This window comes from Musa acuminata, chromosome BXJ1-4 (assembly GCF_036884655.1).
Source record: "Musa acuminata AAA Group cultivar baxijiao chromosome BXJ1-4, Cavendish_Baxijiao_AAA, whole genome shotgun sequence".
NCBI classification, from domain to species: Eukaryota; Viridiplantae; Streptophyta; class Magnoliopsida; order Zingiberales; family Musaceae; genus Musa; species Musa acuminata.
In genome coordinates, this window is record NC_088330.1 from 33386319 (window position 1) to 33410833 (window position 24515).

General features: G+C 38.9%; 3 protein-coding genes across 3 annotated transcripts; all 3 read right to left on the bottom strand.

The window, feature by feature from the left end:
• Positions 1–2158: 2158 nt before the first annotated feature.
• LOC135672532 (cis-zeatin O-glucosyltransferase 2-like) lies at positions 2159–3695 on the bottom strand. Its single transcript, XM_065181024.1, has 2 exons — positions 3095–3695; positions 2159–3019 (listed from the first exon to the last, which is right to left on the bottom strand). Exons 1-2 carry the CDS (start codon positions 3611–3613, stop codon positions 2198–2200), a joined length of 1341 nt encoding a protein of 446 aa, XP_065037096.1. The 5' UTR covers positions 3614–3695; the 3' UTR covers positions 2159–2197.
• Positions 3696–7849: 4154 nt separating this feature from the next.
• Positions 7850–13462, bottom strand: LOC135586391 (probable leucine-rich repeat receptor-like protein kinase At5g63930). The gene is made up of 3 exons (XM_065175690.1): positions 12599–13462; positions 9233–12290; positions 7850–8280 (listed from the first exon to the last, which is right to left on the bottom strand). The coding sequence occupies exons 2-3, from the start codon at positions 12174–12176 to the stop codon at positions 7916–7918; spliced, it is 3309 nt and encodes a 1102-aa protein (XP_065031762.1). The 5' UTR covers positions 12177–12290; positions 12599–13462; the 3' UTR covers positions 7850–7915.
• A 3888-nt stretch (positions 13463–17350) lies between these two features.
• On the bottom strand, positions 17351–24237 carry LOC135655107 (uncharacterized). Its single transcript, XM_065175696.1, has 9 exons — positions 24218–24237; positions 23333–23422; positions 22641–22812; positions 20991–21064; positions 20535–20604; positions 19979–20050; positions 19672–19805; positions 19496–19569; positions 17351–17545 (listed from the first exon to the last, which is right to left on the bottom strand). The coding sequence occupies exons 2-9, from the start codon at positions 23392–23394 to the stop codon at positions 17460–17462; spliced, it is 744 nt and encodes a 247-aa protein (XP_065031768.1). The 5' UTR covers positions 23395–23422; positions 24218–24237; the 3' UTR covers positions 17351–17459.
• Positions 24238–24515: the final 278 nt, after the last annotated feature.

A 24515-nucleotide genomic window follows, 5' to 3' on the forward strand; every position in this document is an offset into this window, starting at 1 on the left:
AATTATTTTATCCATGGAATACAAGGTTCTGACTAAGTAATACCAAGTATCTACAAAGCCATATAGCAACCAGATAACAAGCATGCTACTCATATCTTAACTTCCTACTTAGTCAATTGCCGCGGAGAAACAACTCATACAACAGAAGCACAAGAATATCATATAAAGCCATCATGTTCAACGAAGTAGGATAGCATGGCACAGTAAAACTACAACTTTTGAGCTTTCAGCCCTTGGAGAACAATGGCTGGAAGAAGGGATGTCTCACTTATTGGAGTAAAATTGATGCAAAGAAGAACCTACGGAAGTTAGGGGATCCCACCCCTGAAACTGACCTCTCTTGTGTCACCTTTCAGTGGCCATCATCCTAGCAGGATGAAAATGACCTCAAAGGCCCACACTATCATGGGTCTTGGCATGTTGACATAGGACTAAACAGTATCCATGTTTCAATCAGTGAGGAGATGGAGAGACTGACAGGGACACTCCCTCAGAGGCTCCACATCAGAGCATGACAGGGTCCCAGCGCCACGCGGCAGACGACACACGTGAACGAGAACAATTCTTTGAAGGCCGACCACAGTGTGAGAGAATATGAGGTGGATATTTACAGTGGTGACGACAACAGAGGACACACCAATCGACTACAAACGAAATGCATGTAAGTTCTCTGCTTCAGGTATTTATTACACACACACCACCACCCCCAAAGCATAGGAAGATTGAGAAGAAAAGTGAAACTGGGATGAACGATTTTGGACAAAGCTTCCTTTCATTGGGGAGCAAATAGAGTCAATGATCTCTCCATGAAGGGAGGCCAAAGGTTAACCAGCATCAAGATTTGGAACAATTGGAATGTGGTCCATGTAAGATCAGGTGAATTGTTCACTGGTTCCAGCTTCATAGAACAGGAAAAGGATTATACTGAAAGGTGTCAATTTTAATGTCAACACCCATCCATGTGAAGCCCTCGTGGGTGTGCACTTGAGCAGAGTACCCCAACTTGGTAACTAGCTGCTTGTCATCTAGCCCATTAAACAATCATTACATTGTCTTTGGGACATAAGTTCATATTCCCTCAGAAGAATGTGGTGATGGCTAGACCTGGATATTTAGGCAGCCATCAATGCCATGAATTCGACCCCAAAAAATAATTGAAAAATCATTGTTGAAACAGAGCAATCCTCATCACTTCCATTGAAGATAACCAAAAATACGAGAGTGCAATCATCTTGATGCAGTCGCTAAAGTGCATGAACACATGGGATTCACAAGGACAGAGCACCTACTGGTGCTCATCATGTAAGAAGCAATCATTTATGCATGCTTAACAAAATTGTCCCTTCCTGGGATAAAGGGCTGTCAGTGAGATGCAAACCTCATAAAGCACACGCACCTCCGGCTTTTCTTTTGCGCCAAATCACTGTCCGCTGCCCTGTAAGTGCAGTCATCATCCAAAAAGGACTGAGATTTCCTTGGTCATAAAGCAAATGAGAACATCAAAATTCGCTAGGGAAAAAAGAAGGAATACGACTGATTAATACAAATAGAGAAGGTTTCCGGGCCATCTGTATTCGCAGATCCTGTGAAGATGGCGAGATTCAGACGCCGTGCCGGCGGCCATGCCCGGCCGGATGATAGGTGCGTCGACCACGGGCGGCACCGGCGTCCGCAGTGGGAGCCGGAACAGAGAGGTGGGACACGCGACGGGTGCGCTTGTCGACATCTTAATGGGCCTGTTACTTATGCCCGTTCCGTTAAACTGGTCTACTAACAGACCGCCATCAGATCTAATTGGGCCGCTTTCGTTGGGTTGGACTCACTCAAACCGAGCTGGATCACATTTGTTGCAGCAATTGGCTAAACCGTTTCGGTTCGATCGAACCGGCCCCCGCTGCTTCACCCGAACTTTGCTTTCTTGCGCCATGGCACGTGAACCATGGTGTATACGATACCATGGAAGTTTAGTACAAGCGCATTAAACCGACCCGATCTAATCTCGGTTGAACCGGTTATAATTTATGAACCAATTCGCCTGGAAATATATATATATATACATATATATATATGTATATACATATATTATATATGTGTGTATATATACATGTATATACATATATATGTATATATATATACACACACGAAATGTCTATATAGATGCAGCTAAATAGACATATATTGAGATTTCAGTATGCTGTCAACTGGTAATGTAAGCAATAAAAGCATCCAAATCAGCTTTGGAAGATCCACCCTCAGCCATGGCTTTTCTTACTGCTTGTCCCACAGCGTTGGCTCTCCTCTGCACATCCTTCCCTTCCTCGCTAATCATCAGCCTCAGGATAGAATCCCTTATCGCCATTGCTGGCGTGAGCTCGTTCCTCTTGGCCCAGTCGCGCACGAGGACGCCGGTGCCGAGGATGTGAGTCACGAGCAGGGTGTTTCTTGGCTGATCTGAGTGCATGGGCCACGCCAAGATCGGCACGCCCATGCTCAAGCTCTCCATGCACGAGTTCCACCCGCAGTGGCTCATGAAACCGCCGGTGGACCGGTGCGCCAGGATCTCCAGCTGCGGCGCCCACTCTCTCACCACCCTCCCCGCCCTGTGCACCGCCTTGTCATAGTTCGGCAGCAGCTTGTCGCCCGAAGCGTGGTCGTTGATTCCTTCGTCGGCGTAGATGTCGGCCCTGTCGGCGTCTCTCAGCACCCAGATGAACCGCTGGCCGCTGGCCTGCAGTCCCGCCGCCAACTCGACCACCTGCTCGTCGGACAACGACGAAGTCGTTCCGAAGGACACGTACACCACCGACGATGGCGGCTGCTGGTCCAACCACTCCAGGCACTCGTGGCGACAGCTGGTACCATCGTCGGCGACGACTGTCTGGTTCAGGGGGCCGACGGCGAAGGTCTTCTGCTCGCGCCACCGTGGTTCTTCCTTGAGCAGGTCGATGAATGGGCCCTCGATGGAGCGACAGGTGTTGAGCAAGCGGCCAGAGTCGGCGCCCGTCATCTGGTGCTGGCTCTGCAGGAAGCCCAAAAACTCGTCAGTGAAGCAGCCGTCGTTTGTTACCACGGCCAGGTTTAATTTCCCGACGACCAGATCCTCGAGCTGCTTTCCGCAGGATTCCCAGAGGTAGAGGAGGACGGCGAAGGCGGAGACGCTGTGGAAGGAGAACGCCTCGACACCGGGGAGGGAGGCGGCCAGAGCGGCGGCGAAGGACATGGCAGAGTCGTGGATGAGGACGACGCGGCGAGAGGGGGCCGCGAGGGAGCGGAGGAGGGCGGCGAGAGGATGCCGGAGGTGGACGGCGGCGTCGAATGCCGGCTGGAGGTGGGCGGGGAACTTGACAGCAGCCCGAGGGTCAGGCTCCGGGGAGGCGAAGGGCGGCAACGGGAAGTCATGGAAGTGGATCGTCGCGTCCGGCCGCCATCCACGGGCGCGGTCTCGTACCTGGCGGTTGTGAGTGGCCGAGCCGGCGTAGTGGACGGCAACGCCGCGAGCGGAGAGGAGGCGAGCGAGGTGGAGGAGCTGGTTGAGGTGGCCAAAAGCAGGGAGAGGAAGCACCACCACCGACACACCTCTCAGGTTGGTTTCAGCTTCTCTGCCGTCATCCATGGCAGAAATGAACCGAGGCAGGTGAAGTGATGCAGCGTGCAGTGGGCAATCCAACCGCAGGAAATGGATTAAACTACGGAAGCCAGTAATGCTCTCTTATGGGGGAAAGATTTGGGACGCAATTGCTTTTGTTGCAGGCTATGGTTGCTATCATGCACATTGACGTGATGTTTAGCTGCTGCATGTTGGGGCGGAGAGCAGCCCGTTTGGCGTAGAGCGGCGCTTTCGCACCCCAATTTGGTGGACGTCAGTGGATTGCTGTCCTTTTACTCATTTATTTCTTTTTTCTTAATATATATTTTTTGCCCTACCAAAATGCAATTCTCCTTTTTATCTTTTGTTGTCCAACTTGTTAATTATTTCTTAATATATTTAATTGTTAATTATATAATTAGTAAATATATGAAATTAGTATCTCTATTGAGACATCAGAATTAATTAGCATTTTATTTTAATATTAATTAATTCACATGATTTTTAAAAAAAATTTGTAAAAAAAATATAAATTCAATCAGTGGATTGGATAGGAATGAATGATTAGATTATCCAATACATATATAATATAATTCAATTCTGCAAAAGAACAAATTGCATGCTTTGATTGTGAGATTAGAGATGTGAGCTGTGTGTTTTTGAAGGGTGGGAGAATGGATGTGAAACTTTTGCACGTTGTGCTGTTGGGGCCATCACATTATTAATGCAGCAACAATCTGTCATTTCTGGTCTCTAAATATCCCTTTGTGTTTGTTTCATTCATCAGGTCCACTGGCGAAGTGTGTGGCAGCTGAAAGCTCACCAACTATGTATAAATATTACGGTGCCATGTCCATTGAGAAGAACCCTAAAGAAACAGAAGATATATCTCTACAATATACTAAAGAGATTTGAGCTGCAGATAACACAGACTTGACAGAAACCCAAGCCAAACTCTATCTTGGATTAACTCGGCCAATTGGGCAGCAGAAAGAGATGATAACTCTGCCAACCCAAGTTCTCTTCTTTTAGCGCTAAAGGCTCAAATCTCGTTGCAATGCTCTTTAATTACTTATTATTATTTTATATTTTAATCGATCTTTGTATTTAAATAATTTATATTGAGATCTCTTTAGTTCGAAACAAATAATCCAATTTACTTTAACATCATCAATTGTATTAATCGAAAATATAATACATGACATCACGTATTGGATTGATAGGTGATGGGTAAAAAGATAATTTTAATATATTTTTTTTTATTTTCAATAAGAGAATATTAAAATTATTTTTTATAATAAATTTATTAAAAATAAAAAAAAATTATTTATTTCATTTTTAAAACTATAAAAATCTCGATATAAATTTACAAAACACTAATAAGATAATTAATGTATTATGTCTTAAGCATTAATCCAAAACGTTTAGGCAATTGACTATGATTCCATTCATATCATCTCTCACTCACAGGCCTAAACTGAAAGTGGAATTCATTTTGGAGGGACTTATCGACCGATGTCACGCTCACCGGCGTGAGATCGGAGAGCAAATTCTACCTGTCTGAATGCCGGTGAAACGAAGCCGAAGGTGAAAAGAAGGAAACATAATGACAGTATCAAAAGCAGCAGCAGTCTCTGCAGCATCACCAGCTTCCTTATCTCCCTCAGCAGCCTGTCATCATCTTCCCGGCGCCTGAAGGATAACCTCGCGCCGGCGTCTCCCATGGCCACCCTGCTCCGAAACAGCACCGAGTTCGCCACCCCCTGTGTGTTGTTGTTGAGGTAGATACTGACACAGCAGCGATGACGCGGCCGCCGTTGCCGAACCGACATCGAAGCTCCTGCATTCGTGCCACCTGAAGAGACATGACCGGCGGTGCCCCCGGCGGTCATGGCGAGTCTCAAGCGATGAAGTGTACAAGGAAGAAGAACATTTGTCTGGGTTATACAAGTTGCTCTAATGGAGGATTTGCTACTGCTGCAAGCAAAGAAGATTCCTTGGAATGACTTGCCCCTTTCCATCATCTCCCACGCAGGAACAAGTATTGTTTTTTCGGTTAGAGCTCATTGACATATCGATTCTTTGACTTAAAATTTGATAATCTGATTTAAAAAATTTATATCAAAATTTTTATAGTTATAAAAGTGAAATATTTAACTTCATTTATCATAATGTCATCGACTTTATCGATGAAAAATACAACATGTTCATCAATGGTATGAAAATGATAGATAAAAATATAATTTTAACGATAGTGACGAACGATGGTGTCGTGGGTGACTATTATGATGGTAGTCGACAAGAACGACATTATGGTCGGCTTGTTGATGCCGATCCGAACATCGACAACGAAGAGAAAGAGAAGACAAAGTGATGAAGCATCTACGTCGACGTTGAAGGAGAAAGATAAGGGAGGTGAGGCATCTACGTCGACGCTACATCACTCTACCTCCTCCTCTTCCTCCGATGCCCAATCTATATCTGCGTCGATGCCGAAGGAGAAAGAGGAGATAGGTGAGGCATATGTGTCAGCACTAAGCTTAAATCCTTCTCGCTCACCTCCAGCATCGTGGTAGGAGAGAGTATCAGAAAGATGACGATGATGAATATGACGAGTAGAAAGGAGGATGAGGGTTTATTGTCTTTCCCGTCGTTAAATCTATACTCTTGGGCCTCCATTTTGTGTGGCGATCACTCCTCATCGTCCGATCGGATCTCCTTCGGTCACGAGCGGAGTTGATCCAGAAGCAGGTCAATGACCACATCGCTATGGCAGGGGTGTACGCATCATTCACGTGTCGACTAAAGTTCAAGAGCTCGAAGCAGACATGCCTCTTTGTTGAGCTCACTCACAACCTCTCCCTCCTCCTCGTCACCCACCACCCCTTTCTCGAATCTACAATGCCACTGGACGAAGCGATCGTTTGAGGATTTGAGCGCGATGCCAGCATGGATGCCTTATTGCTTTGCCTCCTCTTCCTCCTCATCATTAATGTTCATATCGATATTGACAAGATCGATCATCGTGTTGTTATCGCCGACCACCACCACAACAATCACTCACAACACCACCATTAAAATTATCTTTTTTACCTATTATTTTCGTGTCATTCATGCACGTGTTATCACATACTATATCTTCTATTGATAAAGCTGATCACATACTATATCTTCTGTTGATAAAGCTGATCACGTTAGGATAAATGAGGTTAAATGTTTTACCTTCATAACTATATGAATTTTAATATAAATTTTGAGATATAAAATATTCTAACTACATGAGGTAATCTATACGACATATATCAACAATGAATCATATTGATCAAATTACAAGCATAAGACCTAAAGATACAAGTATTTATTCAATAACCAAACCTTAAATCTAAAACCTTCTTTCTTTCACAAAGAAATCTTTCAATAATTAGATTCTTTATCATTTGATCCAATGGTAGTGGATCCAAGAACGCAAAAAATATTTATCCAATACTTAACAATCCCAACATGAATAAAACTCACCTCAATACGAGATTAGAAAATAACTAAGAACATGAGCGGTAATATCATAGGAACACATCTTTTTAGTTCTTCAAACACGACAAATAAACCTGCAGAATCTCAGTTTATATGATGGTCGACTTGTGACATGAATGACAAAAGAATGATGATAGTAATAACAATAACAATATCAACACAAAGAATGTTTAACCCAGAAAGTAACTCTAATCAGAGATAATTACGAGCACATTGCTTCAAATCCAATTCCAAATAGAACACAGAAATCATGACATACTATCAAAGTACCATGTATCCTATTATTCTAACAAGTTACAATCGTATATCATAGAGCCTAGATTTAGCAGCAAAGTGAAACAAAAAGGATAACATGCCTGCAGCAAATTTCCAGAAAACAAACAGGCTCGAATATAACTTGAATATAGTGTACCTAAGAATACCAAGAGAACCCAACATCAATCGAGGAACAACATTAGAAAATTCAATTACTCCATTTCAAGTCATTACCGTGATGAAGTGACAATATCGAACTATCAATCACATAGAGAACTTTCATAATCATGCCGAGAGGTTTTCGGTTTCAGTGACATTTCTGCGTTCACACGATCCTAGAATGATACCCATATTGATTTTCAGGAAATCTAATACCCCATTAAGAAATAATATTATTTTTCTAAGAAATATAACCAGTAAGGGACAAGCACACGCTAGAAAGAAAAGAGGAAAAAGAAAATGATCACATAATACAAGGAAAAATAAGAAAAGAATATATAAATTTAATGAATTCGGAACATGAATACACTATGATTTATTTCCCTATGAAGAGAGATTAGGAACTGGTGAGGAGGAAAAGCTCCCAGCCCTCTCTTTAGACTCGATCAACATCAATACAACTTCCCGCATAGTTGGTCTATCCAATGGGGACATATTTGTACATCGCAAAGCAATTTTCAGAACCATGATCATGTGATCGACAACGACCCTATCTTCCAGATTCAGTTTACTATCAAGTATTCCAACATTTAAAGAATTGTCTCTAATATATGTCCTTACCCATGTAACAAGGTCACCACCTTGGTCTAAGGGTTGTACAGGTGTTCTTCCAGTCAGCAATTCCAGGAGGACAACTCCATAGCTATAGACGTCACATTTTTCCGTAACCTTCATGGTATATGCATATTCTGACAAAAAGGCATAATTAAACATGTTTATTATAAAGGTTGAAAACATGAACTCGGAGATGCATATACTCTACAACAGATATGTGGTACCAGTGCAATGCAAGTTGATAAATTATGTACAAATTACAATATAGTTGCTAGCATCGGCTCGCAGGTAAAAATCAGCATGCATCATCAAAAACACGGAAATCCAAAATATTTTTTCTAATGCTATGATAGTGAGCTAGAAATGTCAAGCTCCGTTGCAGGACATTTGTGAAAGCAAAAAGGCAAAGCACAAGAGGCCATTTCAATGGGGACATAGTCATTAGGACTACAATGGCTGTATAGAAACTGTTATTACGAAAAGGACTACTTAGCGCAAGTCTCTCAGGGATTAGTACAATAAGCACACAATTTAACTTTGTGGTGACCAAATCCAAAAGGAACTTAAACATCTGTTCAACCTTTGGGGGGTAAAGAAACTCCTGTCCAAGCAAGAATTTCAAGTTATTCTATCTAGTGTGCTGAATTAGTTTAGGAGAAAATTTGGAATTATGTTAAAAGAAATAACAGAGTAGATAAGTTCCAAATTGCCTGCTAGTTGGTCAGAAATTACACAGGAAAAATGGTACATTCAGAATACAGTAATTACACAACATTGTTATGTTTCGCTCATAGCATAAAACCCTCCTAAGGCATCTTAGCTCCTGGTGATGCAGGAGAAATGAGCAGGCTAGAGTTTCAAGATTGCTCTAATAATTAAACAGTTGTGATGTCAGTGTTCCGTCTGAGAATCATGTTGCTGCTTGGGTAGAATAATCAGAAAGAGAACAGAATAAGGTAGCAGTCAAAGTTGGTAGAGCCAGTGCAGTAGCTTTTACTTTAAAATAGTAGATGGGATGGTTAACCATAGGAAACAGTTGAAGTAGAAAGAAAAAGGTATAAATTAATGTCATTTAAGATGACTTACCAGGTGCTATATATCCATATGATCCAGCAACTGCAGACATGGATTTTGATTGTGGCATGTCAATCACCTTTGCCAATCCAAAGTCTCCAACATGAGCTTCAAAATTTTCATCAAGTAGAATGTTGTTCGACTTGATATCTCTGTGAATGATGCGGAGTTTGCAATCATGGTGCAAGTATGAAAGCCCCTCAGCAGCACCAAGGGCAATCATATAACGGGTGCTCCAGTCAAGAGGAGGAGATTGCCCATGAAGCAACTCACCCAGGCTGCCTCTTGGCATATACTCGTATAGAAGAAGATTGGAACCCTGGTGATAGAAGAAACCATAGAGCTTTACAATGTTTTTGTGCCTGATCTTTCCAAGTGTCAAAATCTCTGCCCTGAAACTGTTCTCCATATTGTTACCTTCCCGATTAGATGCTAGCTTCTTTACAGCAACTGTCTGCCCAGACTGCACAACTGCTCTGTACACTATTCCACAAGCACCACTTCCAATTATGAAACTCTCATCAAAATTATTTGTGGCGGCAACTATATCTTGAAAGGTAAAATTTTCCCTTAAAGAAATATATGTGCCTGAAGTTGTAGTACACATTTGCTTGTCATGGAAAGAAGCAACTGTTTCAAGAGGTTTTCTCATGATATAAACAATTAAAGCAATAAGAACAAGAGAAATTCCTCCAACAACAGCAGCAATTATCGCAATAATCCTACCCAAGGAGGTATTTGTTCTGGCCGACAGAGATGCAGATGATGGTGATGAACCACAATTACCAAGAGGTTTACCACAAAGACCCTTATTTCCTATAAAGCTACTTAGGGCCATATTTTGAAACAGTGGAATAGAAGGTATAGGTCCTGTAAGATTATTATATGAGACATTTAGACCAAGTAAGCTAGATAGATTGGCAAATGTTGATGGAATTTCACCGGTTAGATGGTTATTGTTCAAGAAAAGGGACTCCAACAGAGCAAGATGGCCGAGTTCTGGTGGTATGTCCCCCGAAAGGTTATTGTAGCTAAGATTCATTGCAATTTGTAGACTTGAAAGCGCACCCAACTCCTTAGGTATTGCACCAAAAAAGTCATTTCCACCCATCTGAAGCTCCGTCAGACGAGAGAGCTTTCCCGTAATGGTAGGTATTTTTCCTGATAACATATTATCAGAAAGTATAAGCCGTTCCAACTGCAGAAGGTTTCCAATTTCATTAGGTAATGTGCCTACAAACTGATTCTGGCTGAGATCAAGCCGCTGAAGCATCTTACAGTTGAAAACCTCTGGAGGTATGTTTCCTCTAATTTTATTGGATGAGATGTTAAAGACAACCAACTGTGACAGATTACCAATCTCCCCTGGCAACTCATGGGTGAAGAAGTTGTTATGAAGATTAAGCCTCTGTAAAGATATGCATTCCCCTATGTCTGCTGGAATGGGACCACTGAATCTGTTGTCATCCAACTCAATGGTAGTGAGATTAACCAGCTTGCACAAACTAGAGGGAAAGCTTCCTGTGAGACTGTTCTTACCTAGATGAAGCTGAACCAACGATTTACAATTGGTAACTCCATCAGGAATGTTGCCAGTCAACTTGTTTGACCAAAAGTTCAACAACATAAGGTTCGAGTGTCTACAAAGATTGCTCGGTACTTGCCCGGTGAGGTTGTTCTCCGAAAAGTCAACCACCCAAAGTGGGCTGTACACCCCAAACCTCTGAGGAATGATGCCGGATAGGTTGTTACTGAAGAGTTGCAATTGAATCAGATCAGGCAGATACTGCAGTCCAAGAGGAATTATTCCAGTGAGAGAGTTGATAGAGAGGTCAAGCTTTTTTAACCTTTTTAATCCACTGAGTTCAGGAGGAATGTTGCCCATAAGCTTATTCTGGAACAGGTAAAGCAACTGCAAACCCTTCATATTACTGAATTCTGGTGGTACTTCTCCAGTCAACAGATTTTCTGAAAAATCGATCTCTATTGCTGCAGTAAGATTCCCAATGGTTTTTGGGATCGTTCCATTCAATGAATTCCTGTACAAATACAACTTCTCCAAGTTGTTCAGATTTCCAATCTCTACAGGTACATCACCTACTAGATAATTCTGGTAAAGTGCGAGTGTCACGAGGCTACTGCAGTTTCCCAGCTGCTTGGGAATAATCCCAGAAAGTTGGTTGTCCCAAAGAATCAGTTCAGTCAATTTATTCAACTTCCCGAGCGATTTAGGAATCTCACCTCCAAGCTGGTTCTGTGCAAGGCCAAGAAGCTTCAAGTTACTACAGTCGCTTATCGCCTCTGGAATGCTTCCAGATATCAGATTCTGTCCCACTCGAAATGTGGTTAGATTCTTCAGCCTGCCTACAGACCTAGGCAATGGACCTGTAAGGTTGTTAGTGTAGGCCAGAAGTTCGACAAGCGATGAAAGTTCTCCGATCGACTCAGGAAGAGAACCAGATAGTTTGTTGTTGCACAAATTACATTTTGACAAAGATGAAAGGGCACCTAATTCATGAGGGATTTCACCTTCAAACTTGTTGTTATTCAGATACAAAATTTCCAACCTTGAACAATTTCTGATCTCCCTAGGGATTGTTCCCGAGAATTCATTGAAGGAAAGGTCGAGATGAGTTAGGTGAACTAATCCACCAATGCTAGGAGAGATGGTTCCAGATAGATTCATGGAGTTGAGATTGAGACCTAGAACTACTGGATTGTAGTCAGAAGTGCAATTCACACCCTTCCATCCACAAGGCGTAAGATCATTTGTGTTCCAATCATAAAGGTGGTGTACAGCATTCTTCATCATATTCTTAAGTTCCAATAGGTATTGTCCTTCTATGTTTACCCCTTCAGAGTTATGTACGAATACAAAGGCCAATAATGCCAAAAACTTGAGAAGAATCAAAGCAAGAGCTCTGCTAAATTCTGGAATATCTGACATCTTAACCATCAGAATCACTTACTAGAAGAGCTACTGTTGAGATCAGTAAAGCCTCATCGCACCAAGAACGGAAACAACCTTTCAGTCATCCTCCGTGCCTAATCTCGGAGGGTCCTCAATTTCCTGATAAATGTGAAAAAAAAAAAGTTACTCAGATTGCAAGAGAAGCTACAACAGTTAAAAGCAACACCTTTAGAAATTGAGTTTACAGGAAAAAGAATCCAAATAAATTTCATAAAATTGGGCCTTCCTCCATGGTTTTGAAGCCTTGGAAGTGGCAAACCGATGCAATGCTTCACCGATGAACAAATCACACCAGTACATGCTTCCGGTATGATGAACTGGACTTTCTTGCCTCAACAGATCTCGTCGAAGAGAGTTTTTGATCAAACCAGATCTTGTGTTAGGTATGATCAACCGGACTTTCTTACCTCAAGAAAGCTCAAGACAAGCCAATTCTTCGAGCAGATACGAAGACGAAGACGCCACCACTGCCATCTGCTCCCCCTCCGGATTTAAGACAGCTCAACCCAAAATTCTCTCGCCTAACTTTGGAAAAGCCTAATTCGTGTTGGCGATATTTCTCGCAGCCAAACTAAAACCCTAGAGCGGTCCAACAAACTGGGACAAGTCACTTCGAGCCCACCTCAGCTTTTACCAAATTCTCGTGAAAGATACCTACTTTTCAAACTATCACATCAATATCTACATTTAATCTCAGGACGAAGCCATAACAAATTTTCCCGGCCCAGAGCTCGAACACTCGAGACCGCAAACTCAGTCGCGGCGACAAAAAACTCTTCTGCAGAAGAAACCCACCATTTCAAACAACACGATAATCCTCCGTTCAGCCGAAGAAAATACAGCTGGAATCTTACAAACTGACCCAAATTCCTTCAAGAAAGAGACCCGCCACCGAGGAAAAATCACATGAAATCACGAAATCTTGAAAGCTTTCCGTATGCGAAACCTGTAAAGGAGCAGGCTTTCCAGCTCTTCCCTCGAAAGGAAGAGTGCAAAGGCGCCAACTTTTTTCTCTTCTTTCGCCTTCTTCGACCTACTGATGCATGGAATCTACCTCGATTCAGTCCATTTCCACTCTGGAAATTCACGCTCCACTCCTCTGCCCTGCTTTTGGCCCCATCTGACCCTCACCGTCGATCCGAAAAGGAACCTATTTTAAGAAGAAAGATGACGATTTGGAGAGAGAATGGAAACAAAGAAGACAAAGCAGCCACAGTAATGGCCGGCAAGCATGCTTTCACGGTCTCAGCCTTTTCTACACCACCACATCCCCCCCCCTCCCCCTCCTCTTATTACTGAGTAGTGCTTCCTAATTCTCGTTGACTAGAGCGATTTCTTTACACGGCTATTCAAGCACACTGATGGTGTTGGGCAAAAAAGACAGTGGAGTGTCTTCTAGGTTTTGAACTGACTCCAAGATGAGCTCTAATAGTATAAAGGCTCTTAGGCTTGGAACAAAGTCCAAGAATACTTCTATTCCATTCTATCCATTTCTTTTGGCTACCAGTTGCTAGTTCCAACGTCGATCTTTATTGCTCGAACAGTAGATGAATTGGATTTTAGGCTTGATCGATCTTGAGTTGGAGCTGAGAATCAATCATGGAGTTCTTAAGGGGTTGGATGCCCTCCTGCGGATCCAACCATGAAATATATCTTTGTATGAAGCTTCTATCGGTGCTTCCATGTGAGGAGGATTCTAACTGGGGATGATTGGAGAGGCTCTGCAGAGTGTGCCACATGCAGAATATGAGCAACACTTCAGTACATGTACTCTTTCTTCTGAGTTGTTTTTTGATCCATGTGAGATCAAGTCAAGGAGTTGGTCATTGGTCATAAAAAAAAAAATTCAGTCAAAGGATTGGTCATCAAGAAAACTTGATCTAAGTTTCAGTTGTTCAAAATGTTTCTTGCCAGAAACCTTCACCTCCACATTCAACAAGGTCATTTACTATATGCAAGAATAAATAGATTTGAGGATGCTTACTGAGCTGGAGAAGAGTCATATGAGAAGTCCCAGTGATCTGTAGACAATCAGTCATTATGCTGATATGAACCTCAACATCAAATGGAACCATAGGAGGTTTCAGCTCTGCACAAATATTCCACCACAAGTTTCTACTTTGCTAAGATCACAAAGAAACTTCAACTGGTCTGCAAATCTCAATCTGACATGGAAGAGTTGAAGGGAAAGAAGAAGGGAGTGACAACAAATGTCTAGGAACATTGTTACCAAGTCTGCTCACCTTGGTATAGCATCCCACTCCTTTTTCTTGATGAATTTTGTCACAAATCCACAAAGTCTCAGTTCATGAATTATAATGCATCCCTCCTTTACAACAATGGCTGGATCATGTCAAACAACAAAAAGGAAAACCCATTAGGATTTTACTATCTCTCTGGAGAGCACTTGGCCCAACCCCATGCTCTCTCATCGACCTTCATCTTCAACCCATGGAATCCATGTGGTATTCTGAAAGAGACAGCCATGCTCATCTTTTTCCTACCCCATTCATGTTCAGTTCCTCTTTGATTCACTTCTCCTTTCCACTCTCAGTACTTGGATTCTTTTCATCATCTTTTTCTTTTACAAAGGCCTCCATACAATGACTGCTTTCACCATTTGGCATAAGTTAGGCTGGAAGACACAAAAAGTCAAGTCTCCAAACTACATAATCTTTTTATTGAAAAACACATCAAGATGCAGAGAACTGCTTGCTTCAAATTCAAATGATAGAAACTAAAGCATTGAAGTCCTGAAGAATCATTCATGAATCAGCGGCAGTTGAGTTGTTAAATCAACATTGTCAGCTGAGAAACATGCAAGAAAACCCATTTCAAGAAGAAAAGAATAAGTGAAAAGATAGCTGGGACCAAGCTGCTTCTTGGTCCCAGAAGCTGACAGTAGCCTTCAAAAAGCACCAAAAGATTGTTCATATGGGTCACACTCATGTGGTCTCATTTTCTAGCTTATATGTCATCCATCAAAGATTTCTTTGACTAGTCCTTAAGCAGCACCAACACAACAAAAATTCTCTGGGATTCAAGTGAACACCAAGAACTGCATCAAACTAAAGAAACTGTCCCACCCTACCCTGAAAGATAGACATAATTGAGGTTGCAGTGCAAGGTCGGCAGCAGAAGGATTAAAGTGACTGACATGTACATGTAGAAGAGGAGATGAGAATGAAGACATGAACATCTCTGCTCTCTGTTGCTTCCTTCTTCTGCTGATCTACTCTGTTCCTTCTTCTGCTTATCTACTATCTCTTTAGATTGTCTTGAATATCATGAGGTGTGATCTGGGAACTAAATGGCATAATTCTTCTTTGAGATAGAAAAAAGAAGTATTTCCTAATACATTCCTGCATCATTGAGGTTAGATAATCTTCATAGGATAAATCTGAGGACACAGTTACAGAGTTCTGTTTGATAGTTACACTCGATCATGCGCAAGAAAAAGCACTCCAATTGAGCATCAAGTGCTCATCTTTTATCTTCTTGCACATCATTCATCTATTTTTTTTATCTTATTTTAGGAGGAAAGTGGCTTTTCCATTTGGCATGTGATGGGTCTTAGATTAGTGGGTGGTCCATTTGGCAGACTGTAATGGCCACAGCTTGGAGTTTTCGTTCTTCACACTCCATAGAATGACAAGGAAAGGGGGAAGATTAGATGGTGACATAGTAGACTCTTGAAGTAAGCCAATTGATCTAACTTGATCATTTATCATTCCTTTTCATTTCTATCATTCAAAAAACCATATATTTGTTTATACTGGTCAGAAGATAAATTGATCACTAGGTTTAAAGATGGGTGGGTTATGGTACTTGTGTGCATACCATAACACAATGCTTCTTTATCCAGAGTAGACACCCACAATGTTCTCAGTGATCATCTGATGTGGAGATTTGGCTTATCTAAACAACCATGGCATTTCGTTGCTTGTCACACTCACTGCTGATCCATTGTTGAGACAATTATGGACAGATGGTATGTCAGTATATGGTCACACATACTTAGATCATCAGTTTATGGCATTCCTCAAAAAATCTGATGGTAGTGATGGTGACAAATTTTGATAGAGAAATTAATCCTTATGCTTACCACAATAGTCCTTAGTAATGTTATGGCCTTCTTGCCATGACATCTGGCCTTCCATGATGATGAGTGGGTTCTGCTGATATAACCTTAGAATATATAAGCTGTATTTTATTTGTAATGATTGAGGGGTATTTCTGGGTCCGCCCAACTGTGTTTCTATAAAAATATATCATGCAAAGATATTCCAACTGCTCAAATTATAATAGCATTATCATGCAAAATGAACAACAATTCACCATTTCACATGCCATTTAAGAAACTTCTGATGGCCATGGGATTTGTATTGTATGTACAGATTTTTATGTTTGAACCTATGTGCATAGCTAGCTCAGTTAATATTGAACCACCTATTATGAGCTATTTTATGACCTAAAACACACTATTTTTATCAATTGAAGTGTTCATTATGAATTTTCTGATCATGTTAAGTCATGAAGGCCTGACTAATTGGTTGAAGAGTTCTTTCAAATTTGTACTCATGAATTCATGTCAAAGAGTAGATTTGCATTTTTGAATCAGTTTCCATTCTTCTAAAACAGATAAATGTCCTTTCACCATCTGGCATCTTACATCTAAACATCATTTATCTATAATATCAAATCAACATGTATTTTGTATATTTGCTTATGTGCAAATGGGACGGACTAACTCTATAACTGGGGCTTATGCAATAAAGGTCATATGGTCAAGGATCAGTTTTGTCCAAGTTATTGAACTATTAGTTCTTGTAGATCTGATTGTAGCATGTGTTAGGAAGGTAACTGTTTGATTACTAATTAGGTGTTTATATGAAGAAGATATGACATGAAGCCCTGAGGAGACAATTTTTGAGTAGGCACAACCAACACATGTACTAGCAACTGCAAAGAATTGAGCTAAACCATGTTTAGACCTTGATACAATACCTAATAATCTATCTGCTATTCGCTTGAAACATGATCTGTACTCCACATCCAAATCTTAATTTACCCTTTCAAGAACATGAAAATGTGCTCAAATTGTGTGCAAGTCACAAAGGTTCATATGCCAAACTTTTATATATTTATAAGACATCAAAATAATACACAATTGTCAGTATGAAGGAAAAATCGAAACATACGAGGCGCTGTGATTATGGTTGTCAACTTGAGAGACACTCCGGAAGAGCAGGACACATTGCAGAGACATCATACTAACACATCAACATGCTGTGCAGATTCATTACAGCATATGGCCGTGTCCCTCACTATAACAGGATAGATCAATTTCCACACTGTGATAGTAATATACAAGATAAGTTCAGTACTAATGAAAATGCATGTAATGTAACTTCAAGAACTACATGTCACATTAAGTGCAACGAGGAAAGAAGCTAGAATAGGAAGAGCATAAATGTGAACTCGATTGTGCTATAATAATAAGTACAAACAATGCAATAAAATTAGTCGCCTTTTCCTCGTTATGATAACTCAGAACTGTTGTTGAACGATGGGAAACTGTAAGAGATGGTTATGGCAAATACAGTGATAGAGGACATGTCTAATGAGAAACTTTGAGCAAATAAATAAGTAGCATGAAGTGTTAATTGTTAAGAAAAGAGTTGAGATTGCTGCAAACTTCCTGCACAAACTAATAGGCATTATAGTTCATTTGCTCAATGAATTACTTAGTTGTTGCAATTGCCCCTAGAATAGGGAGATATATCTCATGTCAGTGACATGGAAGATCAATCTTCATTGTAGCACAGATTATTTAATTATTCATGCCAAAGTCAAAGTTATTTCCAACCAAATTCTACAATTATTTCATCTATTAAAAGACAATATGGCTGTGTAGCAAAATGAAAAAACACAGACAAGTTTTTCTTGCTTACTCTTAGCTTAGTTGAACCAGAACATGCACCTTACATAGGAGAATTTTCCTATAAAAGTATCTAGAAAATCTGCTGCTGCTTCAATAGTTCCTAGATAAGGTAAGTGTGCATCTTTTTCCTGCAACCAAAATCCTAGGTAGAAGTTGTCTGCATATCTATACTTTAACATGCCATATATACATACATGAATCCTCAGTTTCATACCTATATCTGATCCAATGGTCAGGGATATATTCTTTCTAGATAGTGAAAATTCAAATAGATACTAGCATAAACTTGCAATATTAGCAAGCAATATTCTGATTAGTTCCTACCTTATTCTTTCCCTACACTTCATTTTAATATTCATCTCACAGGGGACATATAATATGTTGCCTTATTGCATATGATCAATACATCTTTTCCTTAAAAAGGAAAGCTAATATAGGGTCATCAGGAAAACAAAAGCAAGGGTCATTCCCTTTTAACAATGAAAGGATGAGCAAATGAGATGCAACTTGCTAGATTCAGCAAGTAGATCAAGTTAAAAGATGCGTTAAAAGAAACTGGTAGTTGTCTTTTGTATCAACATTCTACTTTTCTTTTAGGGAAAAGATGGGTTAAAATTTTAAATTAACCCATTATTACATAAAGGTGTGTCAGTGTTTTCTATTTGTTGAATTGGGTTTTATGCTTTCATTTCAGGGTAAGGACTAAAATACTACATCTGCAAACTGAGTCAGAATGGCATTTTCATTGTAAGAGACCACATTCAATGGACCCCCTTGACAAGGAAAGATTTAAAATATTGCTAGAAAATACACTACTAGTCTACTCAGAATATTGGTACAATTTTGTTTCAAATTGAGTAAAAATTGTCAGTTCATAGATAGTGGTCGATAGGTATAGTTTGAACAACCAACCATGTAGGTAATGATCAAAGCAATCTGAAATTCTACAAAAACAGCCCAGTGAATGCTGCGCCGAACTTTCCAGCATTTGATGATGCCACATATGTGCAACGATATCCTCATTGCAGGATTTCATGAAGGCCATAATTATGCAAATTTATCCCTACATGAAGATAGTAACCTGCTAATATAATGCATTAGAATGATCACTCAAGCAATCTAGAGCAATCTCTCAATGCACTAGACAGATGGTAGAGCAATCTCTCGATGCACTAAGGCCATATAATGCACTAAAGACGTGTTACTGAAGTGGATTTTTCTGTAATGGATTAGAGCAATTTTCCTGATTTATTTTCCTCATTTTTTAAAATGCCAATTTTTTTAATTTTATATACTGGTAAAAGTATTTTTAACAGTAAAATTCTACAAAAAAGAAAGGATGTCCGATATTAGCACTTACAATATATGCTGGCAGCAAGCCATTCATTGATAATTTTAACCCATGTGCTAACCCAACCAACATCTATGCTCCACCTGTAGAAGTGACTAAGATTAGAAGTATAGGAGTTTAGGTATTGTAAGGACTATCTGGAGTCCCTAATAACAGATAAATCCAGAGGATTTTAGAGATCTTACTTTCTGGTTGGATGTTTTAGTTCCCAGTTAATGAATAACATCGCAAAATACATTGATCCCATCGAAAATATGAAATGGAATATCTCATACTTGTAAGGTATATCATCTTCAGATGGAACCTCATCCTTGCGGAACTGCATATGAACAAACATTAAGGGCATTACTCATTTCTATGATTCATCTTGAAAGAACAGCATAGCATCCGCATATGTTTTGTTCTTTTGATGGAATATCAAAGGTGAACAAAAGATGCTAGGCCTTCTCAAAACTCTTTAAAGTACAACCAAATGACTGAAAATGTTTTCACCTGAAAAGATTGTGAATCGATTCCAGTTGAAAATGTTGCCATTACAATCGCACAAATAGCAATAAAGAAGCTCTAGATCAGAAGCATCAGAAGATTGCAAACATCAGTTGGCAGGAACTTACCAATGTATTCATAGGAAGCTTCATCAAAAGCTCAAAAATCTTATTATCTGTAGATATGCTCAAATTTTACATAATCTTGAAGGTATCAGAAATATATTCTGTCAAAATAGAAACTAATAACAAGTTGCTTGGAATGAATATCCATTATGACTTGATCGAGATTATGACAAAAATTGATTTATCGTCAAATGGATCATTCAGTATAATTACAGCAACAAGATGAGAGTATTGTTATATAATACACAACATCAAAAATTACAATTAACCCATTGGCTGCGTTCACAGCTTAGACTAAATACTGACATAAAGACAATAAAGAAAGATCTACAATACCCTTAATGGTAATGGTGAAAAATGGATATTGAATTGATATAAAAGAGCTTTTACACAAAGAGATTTATCAGCTAAAAATTAAAGGTGTTTGTCTTTCTTACTAGTATAGTAGTCATGTCATCTCTGTCGGCCATTTTCTTTTGACTGTTGCATTTCTGGGTATGAGGTTCACTGCAAGTGGCAAGAAAGATTGTTCTTGGTGAACCTTGTTAATTAAATCCTTACAATTTACTAGGATATACATGAAGATGAAAGATTTTCAATTAACAATTGGATTTTCTTAAATTCTCAATGTAATTAGCACTAGTAGTTATTATGTTTAACAAAAGCTATCAACACAATCTTCTGATAGCCCATGTTCATGGGCATATATATGCAGTTATATTTCCACTATAAATATATACATGCATGTTATAAAATGTTAGTAGAGCAATAAATAAAAGTTCAGGAGAAAATAAACTGTAGAATGGTATAGTGACTTGAAAGATATCACAAAACTAGATAATAACCTACATCATGAGTACAATCAATAACAAGTTTCTCAGATGTTGTCATACCTTTGAATAGCAGACCAGCAAAGGAAAACAATGTATGAACCCATGATTGCAGAAGATAAAAGTCCCACATTAACCTATTTTATAATGTGAAAAAGGTAGTTCACAGTTCACACTGATTAAAAAGATGATGCATGACTTGAGAGTTGAGACCATGTGGGTAATAGTAACTAAGAAGATAGAGACAAATGATCATTTAACATATCAAAGTAGTATGTTAAATATTTAACATATTTTAATGGAGTATCTGCTGAAGGTAATGAAAATATGGTAAGAACCCAAGAATCAACATGGTCTATGTACGTTTCATAACTGAGTGGTTTCATATTTCATTTGACTGTATACCATGCAAGTAATCAGTCTACTTATATTAGACCATGAAATAGTGTATATTTAATATTTATTACTATGTCAAGGTTAACTTTCATGATTTGCACAATTAATCAGGAAGATGCTCGCTAAGGCTTTTGAGCATTGGCTACAAAATTTATAGAACATTTGAGTTCTTTATTCATTTTGTTTATCTTTTCATATCTTGATATCTGAATATATGTGACATTCTTTCTGGAATTTTGTGTTTCTAAGTTTCTAGGAGGAGAATCCACTCACTCATAAATCTGGTATCTAAAATATATTGCTTCTGTTACGTGTGATACCTGTAAATGTAATATTCGTGACAAAGAAGAACATCTACTTTTGGTTGGAAGAAATCAAGAGAAAGGAAACTTTCTCATTGTAAAAGAGATTTCTCGGGCTCTGGGAGATGCTTTGTACAAAAGACTAGATCTTGCTCTTCATGACTTTAACGCTTTGCAGATTTCTTTTTTTTTTTATAAATGCAAAATTTCATCACAGTCAAAGTAATAATGCTGCCAAGTGATGTCTATTGTTAACTAATTCTTCCCTTTTTCCGGTAGTCCTTTTAGGTTTGAGCTTAAACCACCAGAAATTACTGAAGTGTTGAGATTCTCAAAACACAAATACATATTTGTTTTTGAAGGGAAAGGCACTCAACATATGTAGAGTTCAGTTTTTGACCTGGAATCAAATAATGAATCCCACATATCAATAATAAATATTGTTGGGTTATGTCTGAATTATTATTTTTAATTCAAGGAAGACCTTTTATGTTTATTGGTGGTTGACTTTGAATAGTTAGTTGAGAGGACTGCAAAGTTTCTTGGCACTTCTCCTGAGACATGCATATGTTGTTTTGACTTTTGAACATGTGGTTGCTATGTGTCTACACATTTTAGCTCTTTGAGATCAGTTTATTTAACAAGTGGCCTCTAAGAAATGGATTAAAAGAGATAAGAATTGAGTTTCTTGCTAAGCATTCTTATTTTTCATGATTTTCACAGTAGATGCATTGCCCACTCTAGTGAATCTCATAAAGAATAACACAGAAGTTTTATCAGAATGAGCATAACACCTTCAAGATAGCCTAAGCAATCCCCTGATCTTCAGTTTACAAATACACATTTGCGTAATGCTTAACAGGAATTTATACATGCTACACAAATAGCATTTTCATTGATCACACAAAAATTCTCTTGAACAAATTAAAATAGTAATGTGTTTTAATGTTGGCTATGAAATAAAACTTCGTATTTGTGAAAGTATTCATAGAATGTAAATATTGGTGGAGCATACCTTAGAATGTAGAGATACTATCATCATAACTTTAACCAATATTGCTGTCCATGTGATGAAGAATATGTTGATGACACAAGTTGACTCCAGTGCATATAAATAGTACATCAGAATAATCCCAAAGAAAGAAGCAATGTAGAAAATGGTGGACAAGAACAATCCAAGCAAGGCACTGAAAAAAGGTAAGAGAAAATAGAAAAGGTAATTTATGCAGAAGAATCTCCAAGCCATTACAAAGAACTTTGTTATAAATGACAACAGATAGCTAGAGTGGTTACAATTTTCTCCCACCAGTTATATGTGGTTTACGTGGCATATTAGATATAAAAAAAATAGAATACAATGGTCTATTGTAAAACCATGCACTTACAAGATTGAAAAATTGAATGCATAGACTTGGCTTATGATGTTATATTCTGAAGTTCAAGTGTAGGCCAACTATATCATCCAATAGACATTCCTTAAGATAATTGAGTAATTTCTTCTGTCAACTGCTATAACATCTCTTTTAACTGATTATTGTATGCTTATGTGAATCTTAAAAATGAATCAAGTTGATCAAGAGTAGGCAAGACCTTGTATGTAATGTGTGCCAGAAAACTCAAAGTTTCATCATGCCTGTGAATGAAACAATGCACAGCATTGCAACAGCATATGACGTTAAAATTGTGGCTCCATGATCAATCTCATACCATTTGTTTGTTTCCAAATCTGCCATCCACTGGTTGTCGCACCATTTAAGGAAGCGGATCATACTTATAAGTTGGAGAAGAAGAAAGACCCTGTACAATTCCAAAGCAAACATATTGCAGGTTTGAAAAACATGTGAGATCAAATAATCTTTCTTGATGAAAGGAGTGGATTATGAGACTGCTGTAGTTCAAATACAAAAAATTCTCATGAAAGGAAATAATAAAGCTTTGAGGATAACGTTGCAAGATAAGATTCCAGAAGAAATGACATCAAATGAATTCACTATCATTTTAACTTATTTTTTGGATATAGATTAAGTGAAATATCTATGGTATTATTAATGTTGAGCTTTAAGGATATAATCTATACTTATTAAGCTAGCTCTAGCTACCATGCTGGCATAATAAGCTGTGTTTATGCATGTGTGTCTACATACAAGAGGAAGAAATTTTATTGTTAGTTCATATTTCAAGCCCATATGTCACATGTAGGTTTACCAAATCTTCCATTCAATCAGGAGGAAAAAAGCAACAATTTTGCTGCTCCTCTTTTAAGTGCTTTATACAATAAAGTTCTCAAAATTTGAAATATTTTGTTGTGGCAGATAAAGGAAAGAATGTTTGGAAATAATGACACTAGAAATGCAAATATTGATTGTAGGATGGTGAACAAATATTGATTGTTTAAATTAAAAGGATATACTCCTATTTTAAATTTGAGTAGCAGGGACTCTATTGAAATCTATTTATGATGTAATGATTGCAACTAAAATCATTTCTCAAATGAAGTAATTTGATAATTGTTTTTAAAGTTACACCAAACTAAAGGTGTAGCATAAAAGAAATTACTTATATAAGATGGGCATAGAAGGATTACAGTATTACCCAGCACCAACACGTGCAACTTCACCTGCAAAAAGAAAGGTTCATTTGTCAATAATTTTTTTTTAATATCTACCTCTTCCATTTTCATTTTTTTTTTATTTTGCTGCAGGTTGAGCAAAGAACTAGAAGCTAATATTTGCTGGTTATATTCTCATGTTTTACCAAAGCAAAAAGAGATACATATACTTTGACAATGATATCTTCTATCAGACAAGGATGCACTGTTTTGTCATGGTTCAATGTAAAAATTATTTAGGAAGAAGAATATAAAAAAATTGGACTAATAATGTGAGACAAT